The sequence below is a fragment of the Clarias gariepinus genome, chromosome 4 (assembly GCF_024256425.1).
Source record: "Clarias gariepinus isolate MV-2021 ecotype Netherlands chromosome 4, CGAR_prim_01v2, whole genome shotgun sequence".
Lineage (NCBI taxonomy): Eukaryota > Metazoa > Chordata > Actinopteri > Siluriformes > Clariidae > Clarias > Clarias gariepinus.
In genome coordinates, this window is record NC_071103.1 from 15,402,760 (window position 1) to 15,425,308 (window position 22,549).

The 22,549-nt window shown below is 37.1% G+C and overlaps 1 protein-coding gene across 3 annotated transcripts; it reads left to right on the top strand.

Moving 5' to 3' along the window:
* The first annotated feature begins 8,409 nt into the window (after positions 1-8,409).
* Positions 8,410-19,556, top strand: rxrbb (retinoid x receptor, beta b). Of its 3 annotated transcripts, none has more exons than XM_053494372.1 (11): positions 8,410-8,588; positions 9,523-9,718; positions 9,886-10,027; positions 10,280-10,459; positions 11,264-11,421; positions 13,269-13,398; positions 13,680-13,776; positions 15,317-15,358; positions 15,485-15,576; positions 16,476-16,581; positions 17,663-19,556. In XM_053494372.1, the coding sequence occupies exons 2-11, from the start codon at positions 9,572-9,574 to the stop codon at positions 17,799-17,801; spliced, it is 1,233 nt and encodes a 410-aa protein (XP_053350347.1). In that variant the 5' UTR covers positions 8,410-8,588; positions 9,523-9,571; the 3' UTR covers positions 17,802-19,556. The 3 variants fall into 3 exon arrangements, with proteins under 3 accessions (XP_053350347.1, XP_053350348.1, XP_053350349.1); XM_053494373.1 differs by having other exon boundaries at positions 9,526-9,718; XM_053494374.1 differs by lacking the exon at positions 8,410-8,588 and adding an exon at positions 8,643-8,844.
* Positions 19,557-22,549: the final 2,993 nt, after the last annotated feature.

Genomic DNA, 22,549 nt, shown 5'->3' on the forward strand with positions numbered 1-22,549 from the left:
ACTTGGACATCAGGTTGCACAATTTGGCATACACATTGGGTAAGTGGTTTTTTGAAAGTCATGTGATTTCACGGAAAACATAACACAATTTGCCAAAAAATCTGTTTATTTCACTTTTACAGTTTTTTTGCACATATAAAATTAGTATTGTAATTCTGCACTGCTAATATTATATCAGATGATTATGATGATTTTAATTGTTGTTGTTGTCTCATCATCAAATTGCAGTGCATTATGCCAAGATCCGGAAAATCTGAAAATCAGAAATCAGAACACTTCTCACTGCGTTTTGTCCATCATTAATTTAAATGCAAAGAAGCTTTCAAAACTGTCTTTTATGACAAAATCCCTTCAATAATAAACTATAAAAGACATTGTAAAAAAAAAAAGTGAATGCAACATTTGAGAATGTTTAGATCATTGATTATATGTTCAAATCTGGCATCTATTAGTTAAAGTATACTTTTTTTATTTTTGCATTTGTTTCTGTGTGTGTGTGTGTGTGTGTGTGTGTGTGTGTGTGTGTGTGTGTGTGTGTGTGTGTGTGTGTGTTTGTTTGTTTGTGTGTGTGTGTGTGTGTGTGTGTGTGTGTGTGTGTGTGTGTCATTGAACCTGGTCAGTGGGTATGTTGTTCTTGCCAGTAATATTACAAGTTTTATTTGTCCTCTTTTCAAACACCTCTCATTACTTGCTGAAGGTAGCAGCTAGTCAGAAGTATGATGTCCATCCACAACTCCTGCTCAGTGATCAGACAGATGCAAGAATTGCGTTTGGACAATCAGCCTCTGACAGCCAAATGAAAATGGGAAAATCAATGAAAATGAAGCTCCAGAACGTGTCCAGGTGCATAAGGTCCATTCGTTGAAGCTAGATTGAGAAAATTTTTTACACATAGTACAGGAAAATTTCTGGAAATGTGCAAAAGACCAAAACAGAAAAGTTGTGAGGCTTCACATTCAACAAAATTCATTGTAGATCTCTTACATTCTGGAATTATACAGCCATACATCACAATGTGCTATGAAAGATTTTGCTTATGTTTCAAAAAAGTAATCATGACATTTCTAAAAAAAAAAAAAAAAAACATACACGGTTTAATCCATTTAATTAGTTAAATTAAGTAGTTTTAATGTGCCTTACCTATGTTCCTTATCCAACCCAGAGCCAGGTTTCTACCTTTTCATCTGGCTGATACAGTACAGACAGATTTACACCACAAAACATTATTCAGTCCATTTTTCTCCTTGAATCTAGATTAGTCGACCAAACGCTATACATTTATCTCAATCTACTTAATCTGTTACCTTTGAATCTGCTACTGTGATGGATCACTTGTAAACCAGCAAAAGCCCAAACTGGGAATTCCATTTCGGCGTGTTCAGGTTTGCGGCTGACTACGTCTGCGTCTTGCTCCATCTCTCCCTGTCGGTATCTTTGTGTGTGTCTCTCTCTCTCTCTCTCGCTCTCATTCTATCCATCTCATTACATGCAGCACTGGGGTTACCTAAGAGACTGGGCCTCAAAAGAGAAAATCTCTCCAGCCACAATAAATGGTGAAAGTGACAGAGGGCAAGGAGGGAGGGGACCAGGGGCAGAGAGAGAGAGAGAGAGAGAAAGAGAGGGACAGAGGGAGAGAGAGAGAGAGAGAGAGATGGCAGATGACAGGTGGATAGAGCAGAAATTAATAAGGGCCTGGGTTTGTGTGATGGTGCTTCAGATGGTCAAAAGTGTGTCTTAGACACTTGAACCTGGCTGATAAAGTGTTGCTTAAGCTGTGTAAAGCAAACATGATTTCCTCTACTCTGTTTCCCTTGATGGCGTGATATAAACTTATAATAATCTATAATTGACTAGAGGAAATATTTACATAAAAAAGCAACTGAGCCTGAATTAAAAAAGAAAGAAAGAAAAAAACTCTAAAAAAGAAAGCACTATTTTTTCCCCTGAATTAATCAACATCAAGGTATAAGTTTGTCAAGTAACTCTTCTTTTTCTCATTATCAGAATACTTCTCTAACATTTTTTCTCCATTTGCTTGTTGTGCAAAAGTGGGGGCCAGAGCAGCTTAGCACCAGAATAAATCAGATGACTTCCTTTATGCCTTTTGCTTAGAGAGCATATATTATCACTGACCATTGTGTTGCCATGGCAAGCTCTGCACAAAAGGGTGTGGTGTGGGAACTGCTCACCGGGGTCAGGAGTGAGAGCCAAAAGGGGAAAGGTCACCAGCAGCTGGACAGTGGAGAGCAGAAGACAGAAGACCAGAGGCTGAGAAAGGGCCATGGGGGAGGACACCACCAGTGAGTTAGTGGCCACAACAGGGTATTAACATTGAACTGTTTTGTGAAAAAGTGGTGTTGATGAGGGTTCACCAAAAATCACGCTGACCAGAGTGTTTCGATGACAAAAACTACATTACTGAAGACCTGCTAACGTCTACAGTCCATGGTGAAAGACATAACTATTCATAATGACTGCTCAAAGGCTCAGATGGCACAGTTACCACTGTAGACACTGTAACTTCACATGTCATAGGAGAAGGAACTGAGTTAAGAAACCTAATACATTAAGCAAGAAATCTAAAAAGTTTTAACCTAAAAGTATTTTTTGACTACAAAAAGTCCAAAATAAAGTAACCAGGGTGGTCCCCGCAAAAGACACACTGATCTTTCTTTGTTAAAACATGAAAGAACCTGTAGGTCTTAATCTCCATAATCCACACATAAAATGGTCTCTCTGTTGGAAGTCTAATTCTGATCCCTGGTTGATAAAATACCATAAATATAATTGTTCTGGTGAATATAAAGTAATTCTTTCACATATATTACCTTACATTTTACATATTTTTTTTTATCCATACATGAAATGAAATAAAACAAACAAACCTATTTTGACCCATTTATATTTTAACACTTTTGCTTAACCTTACTTGTAAGAAAACATTTTTAAAACACGTATTATCAAAAGTGATAAGATTATACCCGCCCCCCCAGGCAGCCTTTTAAATTAACACCTTTGCCAAAGTGTCAACTGTATTACAATTGTATTATGTAACAAACCATGATGTTCCTTTAAACTGAAAGAAAACTCCAGTTCTTAGAAAAAGTCATTAAAACTTAATTGGACTTCTGTCAAAACCAAATGTAAAGTGCAGATCCAGTCAGTCTTCTCTTTGCAATGATATTAGTGCTTATATAATGTTTGGAAAACTTGACGGAAATAACAAGTTTACAAACTTAAAAGTTTTATTGAATAATTATTTAAAATTGAATTGAAAAACTTTTTAAAAAATTTTAACTAAATATTTTTATTTAGTTGCCTATTGACTATGTAACAGTATAACTTTAGCAAGTGCAATAATAAAAATCAAGTTTTAATACCTACGCACCTTTCTGAAACTACTAAGTCTACTTTTTTCATTATTATCTCCGTTCATCTCTATAATAATAAATGCTGTCGTTCTGTTCTGTGGTTCATGAGAGTTGTTTTTTTTCACCAGTGAAGTGAAGGTGAGGTCAAGCAGGTGGAGCCTGGGTTGGCATTTTGGGGGTAGCTCCCTGGAGGTCAAGGGGAGACAGCTAAAGAGCAAATAGGGGACAATGTCGATATGCAAATAGTGTCAGTTAGGTCCATGGCCTATTTGGCTGCAAATTTAGATTCCCATATGTTCCTCACGAGCCTTTGCATTGTTCAACAGCAAGTGACTTTCTATGAGAAATATACATATGCACTGTTGCGTGATTCCATGAATTAGATCTGTGAATTCTCTAGCAGCTTTTTTTCACCAGAATTAGCCAATTTCACCAGAAGTAGAAAAAAATCACTGGTTGCCTAATCAACCTTCACCCCCTACTGGATACCTTCCAACGATTTGCAGTTAAATTTGCTTTCATACACTGGTCGTTCCCTGAAAGACTGAGTGAAACCTTCACTGGCCCTGAAGATTATCCAGAGTCTATTAGAAACATAGCTACATACATTCACTGAGCACTTTATTAGGAACACTTGCACATCTACTTGTTCATGTAATATTCTATCCAGGCAATAATGTTGGCGCGGTGCATTAAATAAAATCATGCAGATGCGGGATAAGCAGTTTTAGATAATGTTCCCATCATTTAACAGAATGCAGTTTTTGATTGTGGCATAATTGTTGGCACCATATGGGCTGATATTACTGCTGGTCTCTTGGGATTTTCACACACAACCGTCTCTAGGGTTTACTTGGTTTAGAGTGGTGCAATAAAGAAAAGAAACATCCAGTGAGCAGCAGTTCTGTGGACGGAAATGCCTTATTGATGAGGGAGGACAGCAGAGACTGGCCAGACTGCTTCCCACTGACAAAAAGGCTACAGTTACTCAGACATCTGCTCTGTACAGTTGTAGTGAGCCAAAAAAGCATCTCAGAATGCACAACATGTTAAAACTTAAGGCAGATGTTCTACAACAGCAAAAAATCTTTGGTTCCACTTCTGTCAGCCAGGAGCAAAATGATGACACTGCAGTGTGAACAGGCTCACTCAAACTGGAGAGCTGAAGACTGGAATAATGTAGTCTGCTCTGATTAATCTTAATTTCAGCTGAGACACATGAGGACAGAACTTGGCAAGTAGCGTGAACATGAAACAACCTGCCTTGTGTCAGCAGTCCAAATTGGTGGAGGTGGTGTAATGATGTTTTTTGGCATGATGTTAATCAATCATCACATAAATGCCATAGCCTAGTAGGGTATTGTTGCTAATCATGAAACTTGCTTTTCAATTTGTGGTGCAGGGACGAACCACAAACATTTATGGTGCATTCAGAGTTTTTGTCTAGGAGAGGAAGACAAAGGGTAAGAGTGCACATAAGACTTATATTAAGGCATTTCTAATTAACAGGGCAGTAGTGGATGTGAACCCAGGAAAACACACACACACACACACACACACACACACACACACACACACACACACACACACACATACTTATTTGAACAGATTTAGACATTTAGGTAAGTGCATTTATTCTTCAATCTCCTTTGCAATATATTATTCTGTAAAAGACAATAATCTCCAATGACAAAGTAATTTCTTTGTTGCATGTAAATGAACAGTAACATGCACTTACTGTCTGATTAACTGACTGTTTTCACATTTTACCCATATAATATTATCCACTTTATTGACTATCAAGCATGGTTTTATACAGTAGTTGTCAGCACTGTGGGATTGCACCATCTCTGTGCATGGAGTTTGTATGTTTCCCTTGTGCTTGGCGGGTTTCCTCCCACAGACCAAAGACATGCAGATTAGGCTAATTGGCGTTTCCAAATTTCCTGTTGTGTTTGTGTGCTTTTGCGCCCTACAATAGATTGGCACACTGTTCTCTGGGATAGGCTCTGGCCTTCTTGAGACTTTGTACATGATAAATGCTATAGAGCATGAGTGAGTAAGTAAGTGATATATTTATAATTATGTACTATAATGTAATAACAGAAACATATATAGATAAAATACTCTTTACTAGACCTTTAATGAAACAATAGGAAATATTCTCTTTTATATATTCTTCCTTCAGGTAGTCCGGTTTTCCCGAACACAGCTAATGCTCCAGTGTTGAATTAACCCCCTACAGTGTTATAATGATTTATATATATTTCCTCACACTTTTAATCTTATTTACCTAATTTTTTTTGGGATTCTGTCAAGTTGCTTTGTAACAATAACCATTGTTTAAAGCACTATAAAAGTAAAACTGAATTGAATTGAAAATGTATAGTATTTTGCTGTGCATAGTCCAAGACATGCATTTTAAAGACATCTCAACTTTTCCATGGTGTATGGTTGTGAGCGTGTGTATGTGCCAATGCCATGTGATGGGATGGCATCCCATCCAGTGTGTTACCTGGCTTGTGCCCTGAGCTCATTGGGAAAGAGTACCCCCGAGGCTCCAGGCTCCCCAAAATCTTACACGGATAGGAGATAAGCAATATGATTTTTTTTTTATTTATTTTATTTTTATTTTTTTTATTGAAACCAATTTCAGGATTAATTGTTTTGTAATTACATAGGTAAGTACAGGTACAACTTCATTGACAAATACATACTCATAAACAAAATACAGTTAAGTATTTATCAGAAGGGCAAATGGAAGTGTATGTACATTATATCAAATATAGGTATTGTACTGTGCAAATTATAAGGCGCAGGTTAAATAATTAGATGATATATACTCAGCAAAAAAAGAAACGTCCTCTGACTTTCAACTGTTTTTACTTTCAGTAAACTTAATGTGTAAATATTTGTATGAACACTAAAAGAGTCAACACCATAAGACATAAACTAAAAATGTTTTAAAATGTCTCCCTGAATGAAGGGAGGCTCAAAATCAAAAGTACCAGTCAGTATCTGGTGTGGCCACCAGCTGCTTGAAGTACTGCAGTGCATCTCCTCCTCATGGACTGCCTATTGCGGACAGTCTGAGCACTGATGGAGGGATTGTGTGTTTCTGGTGTGACCCGGGCAGTTGTTGTGGCCATTCTGTACCTGTCACGCAGATGAGATATTCGGATGTACCGATCCTGATGATGCTTAATGGTTGTTGCGAATGCACTTGACAGTACTGTTCTTTTGAGAACTGTTCCAGAAAGACTGATCTTTGTGTCTTTATATATATATATATATAGAGAGAGAGAGAGAGAGAGATTTGCAATTTTTTTTTTTTTTTAAAAAGCACATGTACATACAGTAAGTATTCACAGACTTTGCAAAACTGAGCTCAGGCGCATCCTGTTTCCCCTGATCATCCTTGAAATGTTTCTGCAGCTTAATTGGAGTCCATTAGAGTAAATTCAGTTGATTGGACATGATTTGGAAAGGCACACACCTGTCTATATAAGGTCCCACAGTTGACAGTTCATGGCAGAGCATAAACCAAGCATAAATTTTTTATACATTTGCAAAAACCTCAAGTAAACTTTTATCATGTTGTCATTATGGGGTGTTGTGTGTAGAATTCTGAGAAAAAAATGAATTTAATCCATTTTAAAATAAGGCTGTGACATAAAAGTGGAAAAAGTGATGTGGATACTTTCAAAACAATTTTAACAGTTGTCCAATAGGGCTGTCGGCTGTGTAGTACTCTGACTTCTGCACAACACAACTGATGGTCCCAACCCCATTGATAAAGCAGGAAATTCCACTAATTCTAATAAAGCACACCTGTGAAGTGAAACCCATTTCAGGTGACTACCTCTTGAAGCTCATCGAGAGAATGGCAAGAGTGTGCAAAGCAGTAATCCGAGCAAAGGGTGGCTATTTTGAAGAAACTAGAATATAAAACATGATTTCAGTTATTTCACCTTTTTTTTTGTTAAGTACATAACTCCACATGTGTTCATTCATAGATTTAATGCCTTCAGTGAGAATCTACCAATGTAAATGGTCATAAAAATAAAGAAAACGCATTTAATGAGAAGGTGTGTCCAAACTTTTGGCCTGTACTGTATGTATGTATGCATGTGTGTGTGTGTATATATATATATATATATATATATATATATATATATATATATATATATATATATATATATAAATTAGTCAGAACTCTGTCTGTCTTTTCTGTCTGTCCAGCCAGATTTGTCACTTTGGCTGGCCAGAATTTAATGAAACTTGGGAAGTACTTTTGTACAGTATTTGCCTGATGTTAAATCCGAGGCCATAAATGATAAATAAAATCTAATTGTTAAGTAGAAGGGAAGTTATAAGCAGTTATGTGCCAGATTATAAACCACAATTTTTGAATTTTTGAAAATGCTGGACAGAATTTTATTGCACTTTTGTAGTACTTGGATATCTGAAATAACAACTTTGAAGTGGTATAAGCGCTATAATATTTATTTTACTTAGAGTAAACAAGGTGTAAGATACTCAACCTTACATATATGTGGGTTTCAACCTGAAATAATAATATCACTGATTACACTTAGCGTATTTTATCATTCATTACATTTAGCAGCTTATTTTAAGCTTTAAAACCTTTTACCTGTTTCGACAAACTCTACCTGTATATTATATTATATTATATTATATTATATTATATTATATTATATTATATTATATGTGAACAATAGGGGAAATAGTAGAGAGTAATACATTATTGAGATGTATTACAAGTTAGTGGTTTAACTGTGTAGTGTAGAGTTTAGCGGTGTTATGGTTGTGGGAAAGCACTAAGAATTATTTGCCATAACTTAAATAACTCTGTCTTGTCACTTAAAACATATTTATAAACATAAAACTTGTAAATGAATGCTTCCTCGTAATTATTCCTAGTAATAACCCTGTGGAGAGAATTGCTTTATTGTTTGCGGGGTTTTTTTTATTTTTTTATTAGAGGGCAAAATGCGCTCTCTGTCCACTAGGCGGCTCTCTAACGAGGCACTTTCCTGGATTCAAAACATTCGCTTCATATTGCGTGTTTGGTAAAATAATTATTTTATCTGTAAATTATTTATAGATCAATAAAATTTTGTATCGTAATCGCGGAACGCCCCTTATGCGGTTTATAGCCAGAGGGCAAATGCAAATGCTTGCATAACTTAACAGGTAAGTAAATAGTTGTGCTAAGCTCGTTTGGTCGGCTCGCTAGCTTGCTAGCATACACGCAGTGCTCGGTTGCTAGGGAGTTTGAAGCTGTTGGTGGCGTTTGCGTTCAATAGCAAGCCAGCGTCGTCATATAATTTGTTTTTTATTTTTAATTAATATTTGTTTAATACAATGGCTTGTAATGAAAAGGCTGTCGGAACAGGACAGCATTCACAAAACTGAAGTGTATCGTGCGTCCTTTTTTTTTTTTAATCGGGTGAGATTGCGATAGCGCTAGCTGCGTTTGCTAGCTAAGTTAGCTGTATGGTCGCTAGTTAAGCTAGCGAAGTTAGTTGTCTGAACTGACTGAGGAGTAACGTGCCATGTAATTTAGCTACACTTAAATAAGGTTGAAAAACCGTTAATTGTTTTTCTAAATTAATTTTACTTTGCTTGGAACCAGAACTGAAAAAAAAAAAAAAACTGAGAAAATCCGAGCTAGCTAGCACTGGGCGCTGTTTGGACGCGCAGGCCTCTTCGGCCATTTTTGTTGACATTCCTGCTCTCCTTTTATCTCGCACGTAGTTAGCTATCCCGAAAAGTTTTTGATATTATACTCGACAAAATGTAAACGTTTGCGAACGTTTTAGGCTAAGCACGACTTTTTAAATGACTATTACTCGATGCTAAACAATCTTTTCAGCGTTTGCTAACTGTAATACTCAGGCAATAGTGCATGTAAACTCAGTGCAGAGAGAACTTAGCTGTAGCTCAGTAACGTAGCTAGCTATCATTGTGGGGTTTACAGGGTTGTGAACTTCAAGTAGTCTGTTAAATTGAAGTAGCCATACAGCAATGTTTTAATTTAACAACCCACTTTTTAATTAGTTATAGACTGCTTGTCTCAAGTACTGTTATTCATATTCATATTCTTATTCTTTCTCTCTCTTTTTAGTAGTGAATACCAGTAGTCTCATCTAAATTGGCCAGTTTGGCTTGCATCGATGAACTCGCTGGTGCCCACCACCTCGGCCGTCAGTAGCCCTGTTAGTTCCCTGGACTCCCCCCTCTCTGTCATCAGTTCATCCACTGGCTCTCCGGGTGTGCCAGTGACCCCTTCGGTGGGTTACGGACCCATCAGTAACCCACAGGTGGGCCACAGTTAATTGGACAACAACAATTATGGGCAAACATAACTATACACTGATAACTTCGTCCAGAATGAGTTCTATTAATATTTCACATATTGTTTGTTGGGTGCCCTGCTATAACTCCCCTCATAATTTTTTTCCTTTTTCTTTTTAATCCTTATACTTAGATTAACTCTACAATGTCTGAGCTGCACACTGTCAGCAGCTCTGATGATGTGAAGCCATCCTTTGTTCTGAAGTCACCAGGAGGCACTGGGCCAATGCTGTCCCAAAAAAGACTCTGTGCCATCTGCGGAGATCGCTCCTCCGGTGAGAAGAAAGGGCAAACTGGTTTTGCAGAAGCTTTAATAATATATACATTTCCTATACTCAAGTAGATAATTTAAGCTCTGGAGTTGTACACTGTAAACAGCTTGGATTTACAACTGAGCTGGGCTAATATATACCAAAATCTTAATACTGATACTGGATCAGTGCTAATCCAAGGTGCTTAGTAAAATGTAATTTAGTAACTGTGCCTCAGTAATTATTTGCTTGCTAAATTTCTGGTTTCCTCTTCAGGAAAGCACTATGGGGTGTACAGCTGCGAAGGCTGTAAAGGCTTCTTTAAGCGCACAGTGAGGAAGGACCTGAGCTATATCTGCAGAGACAGCAAAGAGTGTCTTGTGGACAAGCGCCAGCGTAATCGTTGCCAGTACTGCCGTTACCAGAAGTGCCTAGCCATGGGCATGAAGAGAGAGGGTGTGTATTTTTGTCATGCTTTCATCGCCCTGTCACAATGTACCATTGCTTGTACTTGTATTGGTTTGGTGTTTTTGGCTCTGTTCAGGCTTGGCCTTAAGATTCAGATAAGAAGTGCCTGGTGAACATGTGCATGTGTGTGAAACAGGGTCAAATGTGTTTTACGATCCTGCCTCTTGGAATAAATTCAGCATGTGGCCGGATTACATTTGTAGTGTCCCCGACAACAGAAATAAATGGCCAGTGACCAGTGTTGCTAGGGCTGCAGTTTTACCATGGACTAATTCTATTTCTGAACTGCCTATGCTGTTAAAGCATGTAATTATTTGATGGCTTTTATTTATTTATTTTTTTGTAAATGAGCATTTTAGACATTATCTCTATTAGTGAAAGTTTTAGGTCTCCTCTTATATGTGTTCCTTGTTACTGCTTTTAAATCAATTCTGCTTGATGCTGTTTGAATGTGTGCCAGCGAGTTGGTCCTCATTCTCATAATTATTCTATATCACTTTGTTGAAATATTTTATTTATTTATTTATTTATAAAATATCAGCTCCAATGCTGTTAAGAACAAGCAGTATGACCCGATATGACCACAAACCCAGCAGTTTCTGAATAATTTACCTTCCTGCTCAAAATCTGCAATGAAATGCAATTCAGTTTTTCTCAAGAAATAAAAACAGGACAATACCTCCTTAAATACATGATAAATGAAAACACAGGGAGAGCTTTAGACACTTCCCTACAGTTAATATAGTTTTTTTAAATCTGGTTTATGAAAATCTTTATTCCTTACACCGACAGCTGTTCAAGAGGAGCGGCAGAGGAATAAGGAGCGTGATGGAGATTATGACTGTAATAGTGCAGCCAATGAAGAGATGCCTGTGGAGAAGATCCTGGAAGCTGAGACAGCTGTGGATCATAAGACAGAATTGCACTCTGCTAGCAGCTCTACTGGTGCTGTGAGTGTTTGTACACTTTTTATTTATTTTTTATATTTATTTAATAATAAGCTCTTCAGGAAATTTGAATGTTGTGGTCTTATTTTCCACACACCAAAAAGGTTCTACACATTGTAGCGGGTTATTAAAACAAACAAGCAAAAAAACAAAAAAAGGCCCACAAATTTTACATAATGTTAGTATTGCTCTTTAATGTGATGTTGCCTCAGTTAGACAGATTATTAACAAATTGTTTATATAATAATAATAGTGTTTGCATTCTGTGCAAACACTATTATCACATAATAGTTTGCTCTGATAAACAGAATATTGTTTTATATTCATAATTTAAGCCCTGATGTTTTGTAAGCACATTCCAAGTGTGGAATGTTATAATGCCGTTATCTGTTTGGCATAGATGAGTAAGTAAAAGGCAAGACGAATTAAGGACAGTTGTTTTACTGCTCTGCTTTAAAGCAAGACAATGTAATTAAGGCTGATAAGGTTTATAAAGATAAAAAATGGGATTAAAGGAAATGCACATGGTTTATTTCTGTTGTTCTTGAAAGCTGTAGATACCATGACTTAATAGCATCAAAAAAGTTATTTGAAAAATCGGTCTTCTCAAGCATAGTGTCTTTATCCCTATTAAAACTGACAAGAGGCAGTTTTTTTCTTAAATAGCCATCTAAGAGTAACAGAATAATTTTTGCTATATTCTAAGCTTTCTGAAGTCATAATATTAAAAATATGTATATTCAGAAGGGGTGTTCAAGTCAAGCTGGGACTTTTGATTGGGCAGAATAACAGAACTCTGTAAAAAGGTAGTCAGAGAGTTAAACTACCTTTATTCATTTATATAATCCCCTGCTACACTAATGCATTCATTCCAGTGTTTCGCTAGTTCCCACTGACATACATTTCTTCTGCAAGTTAATGACAAGTTATCCATCGATTTTCAAGGATCAGCCTTTCCACTTACTGGATGTTCACTGGAACGACTGCAGTTGCCAGTCTGCAAATCATTCAAGTGTTTTACTGCCGCTAAGAGTCTCATCACTCCGCTGTGTTTGATGATTTCTGTAAATGCTGATCAGAGATCATGGAAATTTTGAGGTCGACAGCATAAAGTTGGCGTGTTTGACATTCATGTTTACAAAGTCAATATCGAGAGAATAAGCCTCTGTTATTGATCACAGCTTGACAGGCAAGGTTTTCTGTACAAATTCTCAGCTGATGCCATAGAATTAGTCTGTCTTGTCTTAATTAGTCTGTCCTTTCCTTGGCGCTGTTACTCTTGGCCTTCCAGACCTAGAGCGATCAGCAATGGAATAAGTTGTTTGGAATCTCTTCTGTAGCTACATTCCTGGCAACTCCAAACTGTTTGGTGATCCCTGCTTGTGATGCACTAAGTTGAAGCATTCTTATGGCCCTCTCTCTGCTAGCATTGTCTAAACTGGGCATGATCTTGTGCAGACACATTTGTGCAGTTAGACTGTTTTAATACCAAGTCATGTCAACTCTGCATAAGTTACATGGTACATTTTCTACATGTGCACAGCGCACAAGCAGATGTAAGTTAGGTTATCCATGATAAAGTAACATCCTACTGAGCATAGTGGTAATTTTACCTGACCTGTGTTCTTAACGTAACCAGGCAAACATAATGTGGATTAAACTTAAGGGTTTTATATACATTTTTAAGTCTTTTATTTATAATATACGCAATTATTATACTTTGTATGTATATTAAGAAGTAAAGTGTTTTGTTGTAAAATTAGGCGTTTTATATGATTATTCGTGTCATTATCACAGTATAAAGTTCTAAGGAAAACCATTCTTTAACTTTTCCCCTTCCTGTCCTTTAGGCCATCGACCCAGTGACTAACATCTGCCAAGCAGCAGATAAACAGCTGTTTGGCCTGGTGGAGTGGGCCAAGCGGATCCCACATTTCTCTGACCTGCCTCTGGACGACCAGGTCATTCTGCTACGTGCAGGTAGAAGCATTCACTTTCAACATATACAAACCACTCTATAACTTTTAAGCCAGGTCCTTTAGTCAAAGGAGCCAGGATATGCTTGTTTGTAAATAATAAATAGTGCAACAAATGACTATGTTCAAAAATGTTAAAAATAAGCTTGATTTTTGTAAAGAAGAAAAAAAAAAACCCTTTATTAATGACATGTTTTGTTTAGTGTGTTGGATTGACTTTTAAAACGAGGCTAAATCGTGTTAGAAGTAAATGAACTTTTATTTCCCATTGTATCTATACTTCAGGGTGGAATGAGCTGCTTATTGCCTCGCTTTCTCACCGCTCGATTGGGGTGGAGGATGGACTTTTGCTGACTACGGGCTTGCATGTGCTCAGAGACAGGTGACACCTCACTACAGCTACTTATTGTTAAGTAACTTAGGAATTTGTTTAAAAAGCTGCGTAAATGCATTGCGATTATGTGTACTGTAAATGTTTTATTTTATTTAATGCACTGATTACAAAATTCTTGGCCAGTACCACTGTTTAAACATTAAATTGCCAGATACTGGTGTTTCTGTCCATTTGTTTATGCTCTCTCTTATGCCAAGAAAGCAAAGAAAGCTTTATTATAATAATAACTTAATTGTTTTATCATCTTTAAATCCCTAGGCATATATGAGCATACAACCTTTTTACATGAAAGGTACTTTTTTTGTAAACAATAATTGTTTTAAAAGCCTTTCTAAAATTTCTAGCATACATGTATATAAAAAAAAGCATTCAGTATTTTCCTAGCCCGAGAGAAGTAATTTTTGTAAAATATAAATGTAATGCCTAGTACTTCAAGTGCATTTAAATAAAATGATTACAAACTTTTCCTTCCTATATAAAAAGAATAAGATAAAGTCATACATGTTTGTCTGAGCAACAATATGAAGGTTCAATAATTGTGAGCAATAAAATATTAAAATAAGAATATGTCTTGAAGTGAGGAACAGTAATGCTTTGTTGGATTTGTTTGATGCAGACAAACGTATTTTGAGTCAGACAGCACAATGTTTATTTTTGCTATAATCATATTCCCCTTCTCGGATTGCTTATTATTTTGCTGCTTTCACCACCGTCATTGTTTTCCATTTTTTGTTTGTCTGATGCCAGCTCTTCGCTTGGCAAAAAACATTCTGCCCCTCTGCTATGTGAAGACATACGAATGTTGTTTTTTTAAATAGTATATAAAACTTTTTTGTACTGCCAGTTAGCACGATTCAGGTCAGATGTAAATAGCTTTTAAAAAAGCTTTCTTTTGCAAGCATGCTACTGCTTGCGGATGTTTTGTTCCATACGCAGCACTCACTCATCGGTGTTGTTCGCTTGTGACTAGCAGGGCTCCTCTACAGGCAGTTTACATACCTGTCATTTTAAAGGTGGTTTGTTAGTACCACGTGAACTTTTTTCTTTAAAATATTTAGAAACATTCACACTTTGTGTCACATTTTTCTGTTGTAGCCCCGCCCCCCTACATTTCAGTGAGCCTTTTTTGCACTTCTCAAATTAAGTATTTTTCCTCACTGTGATATTAGCTGTGCCTGCTAATTAATGGGTATTATAGCAAATGAAACAAGACATACAAAGTTAGCCCAGATAATGTAGTGAACTTGTAATGTAGCCTTCATAATTAGTTCGAAAGCCTTTGTTCTGGTTTTCTGCAACCATGTAAAAATGTGTTAGAAATAAAATCACAAAACTGAAAAAATTACTCTCAGTACACTACTTCATATTGCATTGAAAAAACCTTACGTAAAAATTAGTTGTTGATTGCTTTTAACAAGCTTTTTTTGTGTTGAAACATATTATTAAGATGTGTTGTATCTTTCAGTAAATATAAGAGAAATGCATTTTAACTAGTACTATTGCTTTACATCTGTTTCTGTCTCCACAGAGAAAGTGCACGCAGCCCTGAGGTGGGGGCTATATTTGACAGGTACATGAATATCAGGCTTTTTATTTCTTAGTTCAGTTCAGTAAGGCTAATAACTTGTAAGCTGTTATTAAGTCACTGTTGTTTATTCCTCCCTTATCATTTTCTTTCTTACCTTCCCAACTCTAGAGTGCTTACTGAGTTGGTAAATAAAATGCGAGATATGCAGATGGACAAGACTGAGCTTGGATGTCTGCGAGCCATCATCCTCTTTAACCCAGGTGCAGTTATCAGATCTTACTGGTTACAGCCTTTTGGGACAAATATCTAATTTGCAGACATTCTTTCAGTAGCTTCTGCGATCTCTAGTAGAAAAATGTTATGATAAGCTATGCTTTGTAACACGGTTTGCAGAGAACCGATTAATCTGATGGCTTTTGCGGCAAATCAGTACATGTCCAGGAAGAACTCAGGGCTGTTAGGGACTAGCAATAGTGTTAGCATGTCTCAATAAAAACAAGCACTTAGAACCTCTCACTTTCACCTCTTATCAAGTGTGTTATGAGGTGTGTAGTACAAAAACATTCCTGTTGGTCTCTATAAGATTCTCAAGCTGTTCGGTAGCTGGGTAATGGTATAAATGCTGTAACTAGAATAAATTATTTGACCTATCGTTTACTAGCTTCTTACCTGGAGAGAAAAGTATTCCTTGTGTGAGTGCCCCCCCCCCTTTTTTTTTTACAGTATTATATTTTAGACACTTCCTCTAGTTTATATCTCAGCATTTCATGTATCTGAGCAGCCCTATGACGTATAAACATAAATTTGCTGCTAACTGGGAGACATTTATAGTAATGATAATTCCACTCGGGCATTTCTGCACTTAGAGAAACTGTTCTTTATTTGATTTGTACAACATATAGATATGCAAAATATCAAAATGATCCTCTCCAGCTGGTCTGTACTGCACATGTTTTATGGTATTGGCTGATACATCAACTGCGGTTAAATGTAAAGTAAATAATTTTTATGCGCTGGTGTAAAATGGCATTATTTTCTCAAGAGAAAGTCTCCATTTTGATTAAGATATCAACCATTCCTTTAAGGTTTGTGCAGTAACTCGTGTCTAGTAGCTTTGAATCTTGTAAAGTGCTATTTTTTTCCCCTCTGTATTGTTTAGATGCCAAAGGTCTTAGCAACACAAGTGAGGTGGAACTCCTGCGAGAGAGAGTGTATGCATCCTTAGAGGCTTACTGCAGGCAGAAATACCCTGAGCAGCAGGGAAGGTATGCTAATTCTTTCTTACCAATTCTCTTTACAATTTTTGCAGCATAAGCTGCTGTTACTCCATGCTAAGCCTCAAAAACCTATTGGAACATGCCGAAGCAGTTTTTTTTTTTAAAGGACAAGTAAGGCAACAAGCGTACAGATCTTTGAGGCTGGCAGAAGGCATGACATTCCTACAACCTGTTGTTATCATCAAATAAACAACCATACACTATCAGCCAATGTAACAAGCCCATAAGCCACATCATTAATGTATTATTACATTTGAATTTGACAATTGGTGCCAATATTTCAATAAAGGTTTTAGACAAATATACTTCTTTTTTTTTTATGTTTGTTTAAAAATGCTTTTGAATTTTTTGGATGATGGCCCAGCAGCAGAACAAGTATATACTAGTGTAAATTGCTGATGAAATAATCACCACTGTCGTCACAATAAGTTTGGATCAAGTGTCTTGTCCTTCCTGTTTTTACAGTAATCTGTTGCTAACTAGCTGATAATGAGATTCAACACTCACGCATCTTACTTTGAGTTACCCAATACCCAAGCAAAACATTCTGACAGCATTCTGTTAGACCTGCATCAAGTTATTCTGTTATAAAGCTGTTGTAAAGTAATCTAAATCTGTTGATCTTAACCCCCTCTGTAGGATAACGCTTGTCATAACATACTTGCGGAAGAATGTTTTGTAACATGGATTAGGCTGCAGCACCTTCCAAAACAAATCATTCTCACACATTAAGCACACCTTGAGAGATCTCTGAGCTGTAGTGGACTAGTGTTCGCAAGAAAAACCTCAAGGAAAAATAGTAATTGTGAAACTTTTAAAATCTTTTTGTTTTGAATTTGAAGCATTTTATGCATTAGAAATGAACACCTGAGGTTTCTCTGGTGCAACTGGACTATAACACTAGGACAGTGTTAATTTTTTATAAATCTACACAGGATTCGTCTCGTAATCTCTGTTAATGTTTATATTAGCATGGGAGGAAAAACCTGAGGTCGCCAGAATTCCTTGATGTTAGGCACTCCCCATCACCCCCACCCCCGCTCATCCTTTTCTCACTTTCCTCATCTAGGTTTGCCAAGCTCCTGCTCAGGCTGCCTGCGCTGCGCTCGATTGGGCTCAAGTGTCTGGAGCACCTTTTTTTCTTCAAGTTGATCGGAGACACGCCCATTGAGACGTTCCTGATGGAGATGCTGGAGGCTCCCCACTAGCTTTGCCCTGAGGGAGGCTGGGAGATGACATCACTGTGACTGCACTTTTCAATCTCAGGGGAACTTGAGCAATTGGCCAGCCTCCAGTCTGCGATACACTTGTTGCTAGGGTTGTCTCATTGTAAGTGCAAAACAGAGTCTAAGACTTGCCATGAACTTAGAGTATGTTGGTGCTATATTTCAGTCTTGAATTCTTGTGGATTAAAAAAAAAAAAGATTGGAACCTTCAGTTCCCTTCCCTTGCTTATAGGGGATTTACATTTTGATAAAACCATTTAAGGCTTTTAAACTTGTGGATGTTGAGCTTTATTTGTCTGTAAGTGTGCTCCATCATCTCGTCAGTGTAGTTTCTTTTATTTCTTAAGGGACTAATTTATTCAGCTCAGACCTTAAAGGACTGGCGATACGAACAACTGAAAGAACAGTTAGGAATAACTGTTTAAAAATCTATAAGCTGACATCGCTCTCCCAGTTAAGCTAGCCTGGCCAAACATGTATGCAATGAAACTTACAGAAGTCTGGAGAAAAGCTCATTATGATGTGCAATTTGCAAAATGATGTTAGTCAAATATTTAGGAGTTGATTCCAGGGAAGCGAGGTCTTACCATGCGCTCATCGATGTTGATCATGGGTGCTTGACTGATCTTTTATGCTTGATACATCGTACTGTTTTTTTTTTTTTTTTTTTCTTCTTTTTTTTTTTCCTTCTTCTTTATTGTTCTGTTTGCAGTTTTGGTGAAAAACTGAAAAAATAACTAGGATATTCAGTTCACTAAATTAGCCATGCATTGCTTTATTACTGCAGTGTTCCGGGCTGTAAAGTCGGTAAAATTGCTTGCAACATTGCTTTTTCTCTCAGTTATTCTTTTCGTAGTACACGCTTGTTTTATCACATATCACGTAACCTTGTAACTTGAGTTATGATTCCTTATGTAAACTGCACTATACCAGTTCAAATATCAAATATTTGACCAAAAAGGGGTCATATTTGTGTATGCTTTGGTGCTTTAAAAAAAGAGAAAAAAAGAAAAAAAAAAGAAAGCTGTTTTGATGTTACATCCCTGAAAACGCACATAGAAAGTTGTAAGCAGGAAACGGTTATATTTTAACAAAATTGAATCTGAGCAATAGTAAATTTAAAATGCAAATGTGTATCCTCTTCTCACTATGGAGTGAAAAATTGCTAATTTCTAGTACTGTGCAAACGTTTGTTCAGGGACAGTGAAACGTGATTGCTACAAAAGCGCAGAAATCCACAAACATTAATATTCCAATAATTTTATCATTGATTTTAGTTGATTTGTACATCTAAAATACAAAAAGACCTTAGTTTGCACTGTATTTCCTGTGAATCCCAGTTTTCTGACTGTCTTTGCTCTTTTTCTTAGTGATATGTTTTTCAATTAGATTTGTAATCTTGCTGGTTTTTGTAAAATCTTTGCTTTGCTGTTGTATTTTTGTGTCCATGCCAACAGCTTTGGGGACGAAGACCACAGAGACTTTGAAATGCAAGTTCCCTATTGGCAGAATTGTTTACTACACCTTCGGGTTGTTTTGTATGGTCCTGTACAACCACCATCTTAACTGCATTAGACATGTTTGTGTCTGCCATTGCACTAAATTTGTCATACAATGATGATTGTAATGATCCTCCATCAGGTTCTCCATCGTTAGAGCTCAATTTAGAGGAGCTTGATGGGCACTGCAAGTGAACCATATGGACACGACCCTAAATAAAAGCTGGTGACATCAGGATTCGTGTAGCGTTTCGTCTGTCATTAAACAGATGAGGACAATTGATTGAGCACTGCTAGAGGAGTACAAAAAAATTGCACCTGATTCAACAAATTGCCTCATTTGTTATTTATTTATATGTCCGGTTCTATGTTTATTAGGCATTAGATGAGAGCAATTTCCAGCTTAGTAAAATCTTCAAGATGTGCCATTCCACTACCATGGACTATCTTACATTTAAACATAAATCAAACATAACATAAATCAAATTTAACGTTTAACGTTATTTAACGTAGGTGGTGGAGACATGTTTTCCAGTTGTTGTTTATTTGTATATACATGTAGGGTTCTTGTTATTGAAATGGCTTAGGAAGTGGTTGAAGTGATAGTGGTCATCTCAATATTAGAATATTGTAAAAGTTTTTTTTTCATGTCGGTTCAAAATTTTAAACTTAGATTTATTGTGTAAAAATTAAATATATATTTTAAGCATTTTAAAAACATATATATATATATATATATATATATATATATATATGTTTATAACGCACAAAAAACATTTTTAAGTTTTCATTTTTAATTTTGAGTTTTATTCAAATGCTATTCATACAATATAAATACTATATATCTCTAAGTCTCATTCAGTGGGATTTAGGAGAAAGAAAGTTGACTTGACAGTTGTCCAGAAATGATCAACATCGTCCACATGGAGGGTAAGCAATCATGGTAAGGTCTTCATTGAAAGGGCTGGCTGTATGCAGAGTGCTATCAAAACATATTCATAGAAGGTTGACTGGATGGAAAAAAATGTGTTCGGAAAAGGTGCACAAGCAACAGGTATGACCGCAGCCTTAAGAAGATTGTCAAGCAAGAGTGGAGTGAGGCTGGAGTCAGTGCAGCAAGAGCCAGCACACACAGCCACCTTTAGGAAATGGGCTCCACCTGTTGCATTCCTAGTATAAAGCCACTCCTGAAGAAGAGGCAACGTTAGCAGTGTCTTACCTGGGCTAAGTCGAAAAGAACCAGACCATTGCTCAGTGGTTCAAAGTAATTTTTTCGGACTATGGTAAATTTTGCATTTCATTTGGAAATCAAGGTCTTTGATCAGTGACTATTGAGACAGGCTATGGGTGGTCAGCAGGTGCTTTTAGCTGACTGGACAACTACAGCCAATGTGATCAGGGGAACAGGTAGGAGGGTACTTGGTGTATCATCAGGTAAGGCAAAAGTGGACAAGGAGACTTGGTGGTGGAACGAGGAAGTCCAGGAGTGTATACGGGGAAAGAGGCTAGCTAAAAAGAAATGGGACTCAGGGAGATGCAGCGTAAGGTGAAGGGAGAGGTGGCAAAGGCCAAACAAAGAGCATATGAGGACTTGTATGCTAGGCTAGACAGTAAGGAGCGAGAGGTGGATCTGTACAGGTTGGCAAGGCAGTGAGATGGAGATGGGAAGGATGTGCAGCGGGTTAGAGTGATTAAAGATAGAGATGGAAATGTACTGACAGATGCCATGAGGGTGATGGGAAGATGGAAGGAGTACTTTAAAGAGTTGATGAATGAGGAAAACAAAAGAGAACAACGAGTAGAAGAGGTGACTTGTGGAGCAGGAAGTAGCAAATATTAGTAAAATTGAGGTGAGAAGGGTGTTAAAGAGGATGAAGACTGGAAAGGCTGTTGGTCCTGGTGACATACCTGTGGAGGTATGGAAGTGCTTAGGAGAGGTGGCAGTTGAGTTTTTGACAAGTTTGTTTAACAAGATCTTGGAGAGTGAGAGGATTCCAGAGGAATGGAGGAGAAGTGTATTGGTGCCAATTTTTAAGAACAAGGGAGATGTGCAGAGCTGTGGCAATTATAGAGGTATAAAGCTAATGAGCCAGACAATGAAGCTGTGGGAAAGAGTAGTGGAAGCTAGGTTAAGGGCAGAGGTGAGCATTTGTGAGCAGCAATATGGTTTTATGCCTAGAAAGAGTACATCAGATGCAGTTTTTGCTTTGCGGATGCTGATGGAGAAGAACAGAGAAGGTAATAAAGAGTTGCATTGTGTCTTTGTAGATTTAGAGAAACTGTACGGCAGGGTGCCGAGAGAGGAGCTGTGGTGTTGTATGAGGAAGTCTGGAGTGGCAGAGAAGTATGTTAGAGTGGTGCAGGACATAATAATTCATAATTAGAACTGTGCGTGCGCATTTTTGTTTCAGTTTAGTCTTACTCGCTCCGTGTCCATAGAATCGACATACTCCGTTTTCTTTTCTGATATCGTCCTTTAATCTTCACTTTCAAGATACATACAATAAATAAACAAAATAAAATAAATATAATCTCAAAATGCAAATAATCACGGATGCGGTAAAGAAAACTGTGTGACTCCGCTGCTTTCCCAAGCACGCACAACACTTTCTCCCCCACGTGATTCTTAAAGAGCCAGTACACAATTTTAACTTTATACCTATTATCAATGCAAAATGTACAAATATTTATCCAAATGGCCCATATGAATAATGTGTGTTTCCAACTGCAAACAATTCAAAACAAAAACATTTAAACTGAAATGCACCAAACCATATAACACTGGTTACTGAGTCAAACAAAATAGGCTCCTACATTTCCACCCCCTAATTGTTCTCAAACTCTTTGAAACAATTATTTAAATTTAAACACAAGGAGCCTTATTACTTTAATTCTTAACAAATTATTATTTTTTTTTTGCGTTTAAAGCAACTCAAACTTAGGTTCATGAAGACCTATTGCTTTACTATACTTATTCTGCCTCCTGCAACAGGCAAAGCTTTGTTATGGGTCTTACTAAAATGTTTGTTCTTGTCTTAATGCGGACTTGTCGGACAAGACCTTTCTTGTCAGAAATGGTTTCAATGACTCTTGCTAATGTAATGGCTACAAGATGTTTATGTATGGATGGATATATTAGTGGTTTGGATTTCATGAGACCAGTGTGTGAATGTAAATGGTGTGGATGTGAAGGGAGGAGTACACGGGAGAAGCGGGGGCGCGCTGCTCAGA